Consider the following 11861-nt stretch of genomic DNA (forward strand, 5'->3'; position numbering starts at 1 on the left):
TATTGGGATAATCATTACTGTATATCAATACAAACATTTCAAATCAAGCTATGTGTTTTTTGAGGAACGTATCCGCCATTTTTATTGGTGGTACAAACTATTTTTTCCATTATTTTGGAGGTGAGAATCTGTAGTAAGTTTTAAAAAGGTAAATTATGTTTTTTTAATAACATATCAGAATGTACATAATGTACTAACTGCACTTAAGCACTGAGAAAAAACAGAGCTGTCAATCGATTAAGATATTTAATCGCGATTAATCGTATCATTGTTCATAGCTGGCGATTAATCTCAAATTAATTGCACATTTATCATCTTTTCCAAATCTACCTGAAAGGGTTAACTTTCAAGCTTTTAAATGTTAGAGCCTGTTTTTTTAGGCAACACAAACTGCCAGAGCTCATGCATCATTGTCCAAAAAGTGCTTTTGGTCAGAAAAAAAAAAAAATCCGGCACAATTCACATTTTAAAAAATTATCGCACACAAAAAAAATTTCTTACTTACTTAAATCAACAGTAAATGCAGATAACTTCGTTCTTGTTCAGAAAACCATCTAAAATCATCTGAAAGTGCTCTAGAGCTGAATTTCCTTTTCAAACACTGTCTTTACTTGTTTCTGTTTGTCAACTACAATGTTATGTTGTATGTATCGAGTCCTGATTTCCCAACCTATGTGGGAACTCTTTAACTTTCACTCCTTTTAGTGCAACAAGCTATTCATTAAAGCTAAAAGATATCACAAAAGTCCCTGTGACATACTTTCATTGAGTGCGTGTTTAACATTAAATACATGTGTGGGTTTAAGTATACTTTTATGTTTATGTTGGAAATGTTTCAGATATTGCTTCACTTGAAAAAACAAGCTCTGTTGTTTTTACTCTGTGCTTAACCTCAGGCAAATTATTAAGTCTCATTTATCCACTGACAGACACCCACACACAGACCTGTGTAACTGCTAACTGTATCATGTCATACTGAGCAGTAACAGAGAGATAGCAACGTCATAAATACATATCCTCTGTGCATTCTTTCTGTTATATATGCTCGTAAATTAAGCTCTTTGCCTGAGGTGACCCGTGCCATGAAGGGAGATATTTACTCCTATGCTCCTCCTCTCTCCTTGTCGCCGAGCAAAGACCTTGGAAAGAACAAAGAGAACTGTTAGCACTAGATTTATATCTGTCATGTTGGAAGCCAAAGTCATGCACTTCACTCAGCCACTGCTCCACAAGTCCTTTTACAGAGAAGACTGCCATATCTGGTTTTCCCCAGAGCGACTCTCATTTAAACTCCCAGATCTCTGGCTGTCAATGAATATGCACCTGATCGTATCAAGTCGGTTGCATCTACATATCTATGACCATTTTTTCTACAGTCAAAATCCTCACGTGGAACCTCACCGTGTACTGGAAATAAAAAGAGAAGTTCGCAGTAACTCCAAAATTCAGACAGAAACAGAGCTATTCACTGTGCACTGGCTTTGAATAACAGGAAAGCTACGATGTTGTGATAAAAAGCTGGAGTGCGGAGAGTTTGGCATTACACAGTGTTACATAGTGTTACACAGCTTATTGGCTGTTCAGGGCCAAAAGGCACTTTATTAATTGCTCCCTGAAGCATTGCATCAAAAAACTAAAATGAATAAATAAAGAAGTACATAAATTAATTAATTAATTAATTAATACATAAATAAATAAATAAATGATTACATAAATGAATGAGTAAATAAGTAAATAAATACATACATACATAAAATAATAAATGAGAAAATAAAAAAATAAATAATAAATAAATACACAAATAAATAAATACATAAAAATAAGTCAATTTCTACTGGAAAATATCCTGTTAAAATAAATGTTATCAAAGTTTCTCAAACATATCCTAAAAAAAACTGTTCAAAAGCAAAATAAATAAATAAATAAATATTTGCAAGTAAAAAGTGAAAAAAATCTGCCAGTGGGGTAAGAAAAATCTATTTGCAATGTTTCTTGAAAAAAAACTTCAATTTGGATGTTTTAATGAGTTTATTCAAGAAAGTGATTTGGATTGTTTTTTTTTGTTTGTTTGTTTTTTACCTCAGCGGCAGATTTTCCTTTACTTTTGAATTATAGTGTATTAAAGTAATTTCTTAACAAGACGACACACTAAAATAAAAATGGCAATTTAGCTACAGGTTGTTAAAACCTCTGTAAATTTTAAAAATCAGGTGAAAACAGTTTTCTTTTTCTAGAAATGGAGACAGAATACATACAGACAGGTGGTAGATACTGCACTTTTTATGTTCCAACAGCAGAGTGCAGTATCTGCTTTCTGAGGTCATAGGTCACATTATGGTGACAGTTCCGTTTCTAACTAATTTCCTTTGGAAGAAATATCAAATAAATACATTCACACGGATCAACCAACAACATGTTTGTCTGACCTAACCAGAAACTTAATGATTATTCTCTCAGTTGCTCTGTTTGTAGTTACTGCACATTGCCTTTTTAGGGCAGAGTAGTTTTGTTTATACCAGGTCCATGCTGAGAAGGATAGTTTGGCTGTTTGTGGTGCTCCACTCATTACACCATCTTCTGCAAAGGATTTAAACAGCTGTCTGAAGAAGATGTGGTTAATTCTTGTCTGACTTATAACCTGAGAATTCAAATCAGTAAGTGCTGAGTGCAAGTGGTCAATTTGCCCCATAAGAATCCATGATACTAAATGCATATTTCTTTTCAAATTTGTATTTCCTCTGTTCTTTGTCCAGTCTAGAATCACATGGATCACTTTACCAGTAAAATGTGTCATTATCATAGACTGTAAAAAAAATGGACATCCGCTTGTTTGGCTCAAAGTGAGGTCTCCACTAAAACTGCTCCCCCTGGTGGCTGGCTGCAGTATAGGTTAAAAAATCTGGCTTTCCAGTCATTCCAGATGGGCTGTGGTCAAATTTTAAAAAATTGATACACCTCGTAGAAATGTTTCTCACGTTCGATGGTTGTGGTGATTTGGAGATATCATTTGGCTGTCTTGTATCCAAGTCCTCTTTGTTCTGAAGAGTTTTGTTTTCATTAGTTGTACAAGGTTAAAAACGAGGCTTTACGTAATGTTTAACGATGGTTGACAGCTGCCTTTCGTGTGTATTTTTTTCAGGATTGTAACATACGTCGGAAGGTAGAGTCAAGAAGTGATTAGACTCTCGAAAAAAAAATATATATATTATTTTTGTCACCAGCTCCACTCAGATTCTCCCAGAATCCCTCACAGTCTCTACTGCGCAGACTCTGGCTGCAATTGCTACCAATGGCTGCGCCTGTGACGGAGGAATTTTGGCTTCAAAACCATACAATGATAAATGGAGGAGCCACACTGACCACTTTATATACAGTCTCTGGTCATTATTGGTTTATTTAATAATTATTTAATCTTTATTTAGTGCTTATCTGATTGCGAACTCCAAAACTTATTAGTTTAACCTTGTTGATAATGTCTCAGGAACACTAGATATTTGTTATTCATTAGATATCCGCAAAAATAGGGATTGTGTTACTCTTTACTAACCCCATTCTCATTAATTAAACTGTATGAACTTTAAAGAGATCCTTAAAAAAGTTTCTCTTCTTGATATATGCCTGATTTTATTCCAGAGCTTGAAATGAGATCATCAGCACCAACATTAGAGAAGAAAGCTAAACGGGAGAGTGATAGCGCACAAACTAAAGGCTAAAACATGGGCTAAAGGCTAAATGTGGTTATAGTGTTTTAATAAAGTAATCAAACATCTTGGCGGGGCTATATTAGTCTTAAGAAGTCTAGCCTTTGTGTTGAGTAAGACCCTATTGGTCATTAATAGACCCTTACAGGCAGCTCGTCATCATATTTTCTGCTCCATTAAACACGTTAACGTCAGCAGTTTTGAGGTGGGGTGTTTTCTTTCGTGACAGTGAGTCTGTACTCTCTTTTTTTAACCCTCCTAATTACAAAACCTCCCACAGGTAGAGTCACAGGCTGACATCACTTAGGTGTGCTCATTCACTCCCTCATTCACTTAATGCTCTATAGTAGTGATCGGGGGCTGCTAAATGAACACAAAAATGGAGTCAAAAGGAGAAAAAAGGGAACAATGGAAGAGAAAGAGGGAATACATTCTGGCTGCAGCAGGCAACGTGGTGGGCCTGGGGAACGTGTGGAGATTCCCTTACCTGTGTTATAAGAATGGAGGAGGTGAGCTTGATTTCTGGCAAATCTGCAAATACTTAAAGAGATCTTTCCAGGTAGAGCTTTTGAAATCTTTCTGGTGATATGCAGCACTCAAGGCAATGCTCATGACATTTTACACTTTTATTTTTTAATTTTCAAATGAATGTCAATTCTATCCTCACTGACAGCAATAGCAACATCAATCATCATCATAATCCTAATCAAACTCAATATAAATATCATCTTCAATGGCTTCGTTACATCATCTCTGGCATTAATGTCACTGAATGTCTATAAAGATAATTATTTCTGTTAAAGCAGTTTATGTAGTTTTTGTCACATAAATAATTAAAAATGCAGCAAACAAAAGAGTATAAAAAGTATAAAATGATGACACTAAAGGAATAATTTAAAAATCTTCACTGTTGGCCTGACAAACTAACACACTTTCATAATATTTATTAATAGTTGTGTCTTGACGGCTTTATGTTTCAAGGAGCTCATATGGAAAAACGCTCCTCAGAGAAGTTGTGCTGCAAGTTTTACTGCATGCTTTTGCTACTTATGAAGTTAAACTTCATTATTAAGTCAAAAGTCTGCTCTACTGGTTTGAACAGTCTCAAGACTGTGAGCTTACTCTTCTTCAAGACTATTAACTCTTAGAGTTACTTAAGAACAATCACATCATGAGTCTAAGCCAGAAAAGCAGTGTCTATGAAGGACTGGAATGTTGATGAGTGGTTTAAGCATGAAGTAAAAAATAATAGAAAATTATTAATATAGTGTTCATGATGCTAAAAAAAAGTCCCATCCCAACGGAAGACCTAACAATCTGCTATGTTGTGTGTCTCCTCAGGGGTCTTCCTGGTGCCCTACTGTGTCTTTGCTGTGCTGTGTGGGACGCCACTCTTCCTGATGGAGACTGTGATTGGTCAGTACACACAGGAGGGCGCTGTCACCTGCTGGACCAAGCTCTGCCCACTAGCAAAGGGTAAGTTACACCAAATCTGTCTGAGTTATTTTTAACAACAACATTTCCCAAACTCTGAGAAAACCAACTCTACACACTGTTTGTTCAAATTCAAACGACAGTGAAGACATTTTATTCTTCAACGAGTCAAAACATGACCTTACCGCTAGAAAGCTACCAGCAGCTCCATAACTTGTAGTCTAAGTCAGTGGGTGTAAAACAGGTTTTTTTTTATTTCTTATTGACAAGGTCGAGTACTTTCTAGAAGTCAGTAAATGACTTGATGTACTAAATCAATCATCGCCAGACATTAATGCCAACAAGAACATGCTTGCATTTTATTTTCATTGGCCCACATCTTGTTTATTAGTTTCGGTAGGTCTTTTGATTTACAATGAGTAGGGAAGGGTGGGAAGTGCATCATGATGATAGATAATTGCGCAGCTTTTTTTTCTCTCTACTTTTTTCTTTAGTTTGTTTTGTGTTAAAAGATCCAGCGTTCTATGCAAAGTTATAGAATATATGATACAAACATACAGTTTTTGTTTTGTTTTGTTTTTTTACAGTTATCGTTGTAGTTCATGGTGCTGAAAACATGGAGCTGATGTTTTTCTTTTGTTTGCATAAATACAGCTCTAATGCTAACGTTTTGACATGACTGATTCTTAAAGCTAAATACAAGATGATATATTACCAATAAGGAAATGTAAGTAATATAAAGGATATATTGAGGTGAGACCCATACGAAGCTTTATTTGTCATAGATGCAGTTAGTAAAGAAAAAAAACATTTTGTGAATTTCACAACTTTTCTGTGTCCGTTTAGATAAATAATCTCTTTTAACTTCCTTTGTGGCTGTGGCGTTAGCATTTGTGTTCTCACTTTTGCGTTTGTGTTGTGGCTTCTGCATGTCATCTGATACCTACAGGCCACCGTATTATAGAGAAAGGGATGGAGCAAAAAAACAATTGAAAAACAACACATAGAGGTCAGCAGAAAGTCTAAGGTGGTTGTTTATTGATAAAAAAAGGAAAAAAAATAAAAAGAAAAAGAAACTAAAGTCAAAAACAAAGGAAAAAAAAAACAGCCTCACATCAGACTGTTACCAGTGAATCTCTCCAGGTAAAACAACGGACTTCTCCTTTAAATTGGAAAACAATTAAATAAAAGAAATAAACAGAAAAAGTAAATCCCTCTGAATCAAAACAAAAAACACCAAAGAAAAAAGCTCCTTATCGTTTTTTTATTTTTGTTGATTTTTTTCCAACTCATGTTTTTATTCATATTTTTCTTGACCATTTCAATGAATGGCACAACTAAATTGAGATAAAATATCATGAAAACTTTAAATAATAAGGCAGAGTTTTTCCACGTAGTTATTAATCAGGTGTGACCAAAACAACTGGAGTAAAAAAGTGTCAATGAAAAAATGGAAAAAAGGAACTACAGTTTGAAAATATATCTGTTCAAAAACTGTTGTCAGCTTTTTAAAAATGGCACCCCATAGCTTGCAGTTCAGTGACTTCACCTGCTAAAGGAAACAGAGAAATGAACAATGGTATCCTGATAATTAAGAAAAAGGAATTCTGTTCATGGCCTGAAACTTTTTAACAGAAATTGTTAGGATGATTAAAAGTAAAATGTGAATTTTTACAAACTTTGATAAGACAGCATATAGTGTATTTATAAAAGCTGAAGGCAATTCATCAACTTTGGCCCATTGCATTCAGGTACCTGTTAAACAACAAATAAATCTGCCCCAAGCAGCATTCTTCACTTGGTATCATCCATGATGTCATTCAAGACAGTGACTTTACTGTGTTATTTAAAAAAAGAAAAAAAATATATATATATTAGGAATGTAATCAATTACATTTAATTGATTATTTATTATCCAAACTCTTGGGAAAAAAAACTTGCTTAAAATTTGTTGGAAGCAGATGGATCAGCTTTGTCAAATCAGAATCTGAGCAGAGATATTTTGGATGTTTTCTACCTTCAGGCACTGGTTATTCAATCATCATGATCCAGCTGTATTCCAGATTCTACATCATCATCCTGGCATGGGCCGTCTTTTACCTCATATACAGTTTCAGAGACCCTCTGCCCTGGGCAACCTGCAACAACCCCTGGAACACAGGTCTGTGAAAGATGAGTTTTACTGTTGTACAGAGCAAAATCAAAATGACCTCAGACATATAAGTCATTTTATAAATAACAGACTCTGCACAATGTTTGAAAACTTAGAAAGGGTTAGCCTCTCTTTACAAAAAAATAAATAAATGTGTAACTACCTAATCGCTCATAGGATTTGAAGATTTAGGCTTATCAGTCTCCTTCCTGTCACTAACACATCACCAGATCTTTGTGTGGACCTCACCTCTGCAAGCACCTCTACAGTACATACCAGCAATCTGACAGGAAACTGGACATCTGGAAATCTCACTACGTCTTCTGTCTCAGAGTTCTGGGAGTGAGGAAATCATAAATACATCAAATTGTGATAAATTACATTGGATGGCAGAAAAAACTAAATATAAAGTGGGATTCTTTTTATGTGTTACCCATGAAGGAGAGGAGTGTTGTCCCTGTCTGGAGGAATAGACGAGCCTGGTACTGTACAGTGGAAGCTGCTCCTGTGCCTCCTGGCCTGCTGGGTGGCCTGCTACTTCTGTGTCTGGAAAGGGGTCCGCTCAACGGGAAAGGTCTGTGAACAAGGCTGTTCTGGTTTGAATATAAATTGTCCTATGGGGGGTCCACAGGTGTATTGTATATAGAAGTGCAGTAATGTTTACGTTACAGGTGGTGTATTTCACGGCCGTGTTTCCCTACGTGATGCTGGCCATCCTGCTGGTCAGGGGGTTGACACTACCAGGAGCCTGGCAGGGTGTAGTCTACTATCTGTACCCGGATCCCTCTCGCCTCACAGACCTTGAGGTGGTACATATACTTTATACTTAGATACTTAGAAACTATCATAAAATTCAGCAACAAAAGAGATTATTTTACATTTCATCTTTGGGTCATCAGGTTTGGATGGAAGCTGCTGCTCAGGTCCTCTTCTCTTATGGTGTTGCATCAGGAACTATAATCACACTTGGCAGCTACAACAAAGTCAAGAACAATTGCTACAAGTGAGTAAATGCAGAAGTAAGGCATCTTAGTACACTTTCTTTTGATTGTTTACATTTTCTGCAAGCATGCCTCATACTCTCAAAGCACACAATAAGCAAAAACCCTTCAATGTTGTTTCTTCTCATTTAAGACTTGTTTCCTTTTACCGTGGGGTATGTGTGCACAATTGATTATCTGAATCCATGCTAACAACACTGGGGCACTGAGATGCTATTAGCTTTGCAATCTTGCACTTCAAATGTTGTGTGTGTGCAGGGACAGCCTGTGGTTATGCTTGCTGAACAGTAGCACCAGCTTTGTCGCTGGCTTTGCCGTCTTCTCAGCTTTGGGCTACATGGCCCAACAACAGGGAGTTCCAATCAACAAGGTGGTTCAATCAGGTAAGATGTTAAAGATAAATAAAAAAAATATATGTCTAAGACAGTGATAAGGACAAGACTCAAAGTATTTTCTTTGTCCCTTTAGGTCCAGGGCTGGCATTTATTGCTTATCCCCAGGCTGTGGCCATGATGCCCCTTCCTCAGCTGTGGGCGGCCTGTTTCTTCATTATGCTGATTCTGCTGGGGCTGGACACACTGGTGAAGAGAGGAGAGCACACCTCACATCCTTAATTCTTTTGACCCATAGATTTAAGGTTTTGAAGATGGAAATTTTCCAGCACGAGCATGAAGCATTAGGATTTCTCATTGGTTTGGCACTTGTGGCATGTTTAACTATGATTGGCTCACAGCTGTTTAACAGTAATGTTTTTAGCTTTGCATCCAGTTTTAATAACCATACTGTCAGATTTACTTTAGTCCTAACAATAGTTTGTGAATGCTTTCCTTTAAAAACCATTCCAGACTCCTAATTTGTTTCATTTGTTGTAACACTGTTTTGTCTCTTTGACTGTTTAAGTTTGCAGGTCTAGAAACAATAACTTCTTCAGTGATCGACCTGTTCCCAGATCAGATGCGCAGACCCTGGCGCAGAGAAATCTTCCTCATCTTTTTTTGCTTCGCAAGCTTCATCGTCCACATCTCTCTCACCACTCAGGTACCACACAGGCTTGTGTATGTTAATGAATTCTCTCATTGGAGTAGTATTTGTGGTGACTTCACAAAAATGATTTGTTTTGTCCTTCCAGGGAGGAATGTATGTATTCCAGCTGGTTGACCACTATGGAGCCAATGGAGCTTGTATACTGTTTGTGTCATTTGTGCAGTGCATGGCGGTTGGTTGGGCTTTTGGTAAGTGGTAAATAAAAAGCAGAAGTATGTTTGCCCCAAGGATCCTAAACTCCAGGTCTTTGGGTCCAAATTTTTGGTTGTATTTCAATTTATTGGTGACTATTAATACAAAAAGGCAGTGTAAATGAAAAGTGGGCTATTTATGTAAAAAGATCTTAAGGGCAAGTGTGACTTTCTAGAGATTCACAGATTCTAAAAATGAGATTATCAACGTCAATATAGGCTACTTTAAAATGCTACTTCCTAGCTCCCCAATTGGGTCGGGTAGGAACGGATTAATTTGAGGCGCGTTGAAGTCTCCAGTACTTCTGTGGTGATGGTAGACCTGGGAGCCTAACTGTCAGAAAAGGTACAGAAAAGTAGAAGAAAGATAAATGGGAGAGTGATAGAGCAGGAGCTAAAGGCTGAAACTAAACTGTGTGTGATAATATTCATTCCAACCCACATGCAGCAGTTATTCTGCATTGGTCCATTCAAACTTGAGAGTCCATCAAATTTATCGTGTTAAATATAGCCGGCTACTAAACTGACAAAGTTTGCTTGTTGTCAGATTAGCCTACAGATATGTCGGAGCTGCCAATAGGGCTACATATAGCCAGCAACTAAACTACGGTACAAACTTACGTTTGTTTGTTGTCGCATTTCACACAGGGCTACTTAACTGTTTGTAAAAACCTTACCTCTGTGCGTTGTATCCAGTGAAGAGTTGTCTTGCACAAAGAAAATATGTTCCAATTCAATCTCCTCTTAATTCCAAAACAAACACGCCTTGTTAAAAGTCACGTCTTCACGACAGTGTGCATGAGATTCCAGGCCAGAAGGTGGCAGTGTAGTTCAATTAAAACAGCATCTTTAAAACTAGTAATACAAATGCAAACAGTGATGTTGTCTGACACTTTTTTTTTTTATTAATTCTTCTTTTTAATTAATGCAGATCAAGACTCTGCTAAGGAGCTGCCTTCAGCTGAACTTGAGCTAATGTTTGCACCAAGGATGCAAACTAACATAATGATACATGTAAAACCTGCAATATCAGGGTAACTTATACTTTTTTATTGCAAGGACTGTTTCAAACTTTTGGAGTGCTAAAACAGGCGGGATCTCTGCAGCTAAACAAACAGTGTTAAGCAGCAGAAGAATCCCTGATGAAATCAACTTGGTAACAAACAGTGAAGCAGTGCTACTACTTTCAGAGAACCTTCTCTTTCAAATTGACACAAACTGTCATCCTACAGGGGCTGAAGAGATGTGTGTTGCAGTCAAGGACATGACTGGACAGAGACCATCTACTCTTTTCAAACTTTGCTGGCGTTACTTCACCCCTTTGATCTGCATGGTAAGTTAAAGATTAGAGGTATTTTAATCAGAGTAATCAGAGGGTGAAATTATTTCATGCTGACCTGTTGTTATAAAATGTCTTTTTATGCAATGAATGGAACTGTATTCTATCAATGATATTTCTTGAGGTATTACTAACATACTACTGTCAGCAAAGTCAGGGGTTGGTTTAGTCCTCTTCTGATTTTCATTTTTCTCCCAGGTTTGCTTCATCTGCTCCTTCTTGGACTACCAACCCCTGACATCCAGTGCAGGCAAGAAGTACCCAGACTGGGCTTACTCTCTAGGCTGGGCCATGGCCCTCTCCTCTGTGATTGCTATACCCATCTGGACTGTATGGAAGATCTACCTCACTGAGGGCACACTCAGACAGGTAACAGCACAAACACATCCTTTTTTACATATACAGGCTTCATATATTAAATATCTGCATCACTCCTGTATAGATAACATTTATTTAAGTCTGTTTTTAACTTGTCTCTTTGCTGTCCTCAATAGCGTCTGTTGGTACTTTGGTATCCTGTGAGAGATTCTGTGCAACACAAGACAAACAAGGATTATCTTTCCAATGACGCAGAATCAAGAAATATATCAGATTCTTACTCAGAAAAGTTTTAATTCCTGGATTTTACAGCATTTCCCCTAAAGAGAAACCTGGGCCCCAATTCATTTTCTTACCATTATCATTCGTTTTACATTTTTTTGGAATCTGTATAACTCAGAACTGAAGTAAAAACAGGCACATGCAAATAGTTAAACTTGGATTATAAACATCTGAATCCAAAAACCAAATGAAGAGCTTTTTCATCTCTTTTTGAAATGTATTCATGAAGTCATGAAGAATATCTATAGCAGGATTAAAGGCTTGTAGCATTAAGGTAAATACGAGACAGATTTACCTTGGATGCTCCCTGTGGAGGTATTCCACATGTTTTAGATCAGTGTTTCCTTCCTTTTCATGCATTTGATTTACTCAGTGCTACACTCATTATCGCCATCTCCT

General features: G+C 36.9%; 1 protein-coding gene across 1 annotated transcript in view; it reads left to right on the forward strand.

The window, feature by feature from the left end:
- LOC141809517 (sodium- and chloride-dependent taurine transporter-like) overlaps nucleotides 1-11593 on the forward strand; it is a 54840-nt gene extending 43247 nt beyond the window's left edge. Inside the window, exons 2-14 of the mRNA XM_074696583.1 lie at nucleotides 5043-5177; nucleotides 7159-7296; nucleotides 7518-7629; nucleotides 7729-7861; nucleotides 7959-8093; nucleotides 8187-8290; nucleotides 8547-8671; nucleotides 8757-8869; nucleotides 9189-9326; nucleotides 9418-9520; nucleotides 10756-10856; nucleotides 11061-11231; nucleotides 11357-11593. Of these exons, the coding sequence (XP_074552684.1) occupies nucleotides 5102-5177; nucleotides 7159-7296; nucleotides 7518-7629; nucleotides 7729-7861; nucleotides 7959-8093; nucleotides 8187-8290; nucleotides 8547-8671; nucleotides 8757-8869; nucleotides 9189-9326; nucleotides 9418-9520; nucleotides 10756-10856; nucleotides 11061-11231; nucleotides 11357-11476 (1569 nt within the window). The 5' untranslated portion in view covers nucleotides 5043-5101 and the 3' untranslated portion in view covers nucleotides 11477-11593. The remainder of the gene's footprint in view (nucleotides 1-5042; nucleotides 5178-7158; nucleotides 7297-7517; nucleotides 7630-7728; nucleotides 7862-7958; nucleotides 8094-8186; nucleotides 8291-8546; nucleotides 8672-8756; nucleotides 8870-9188; nucleotides 9327-9417; nucleotides 9521-10755; nucleotides 10857-11060; nucleotides 11232-11356) is intronic.
- The last annotated feature ends 268 nt before the right edge of the window (nucleotides 11594-11861 follow it).

The sequence above is a fragment of the Halichoeres trimaculatus genome, unplaced genomic scaffold (genome assembly GCF_033239565.1).
Source record: "Halichoeres trimaculatus isolate MK-OKI-2021-1 unplaced genomic scaffold, fHalTri1.1 fHalTri1_scaffold_20, whole genome shotgun sequence".
Lineage (NCBI taxonomy): Eukaryota > Metazoa > Chordata > Actinopteri > Labriformes > Labridae > Halichoeres > Halichoeres trimaculatus.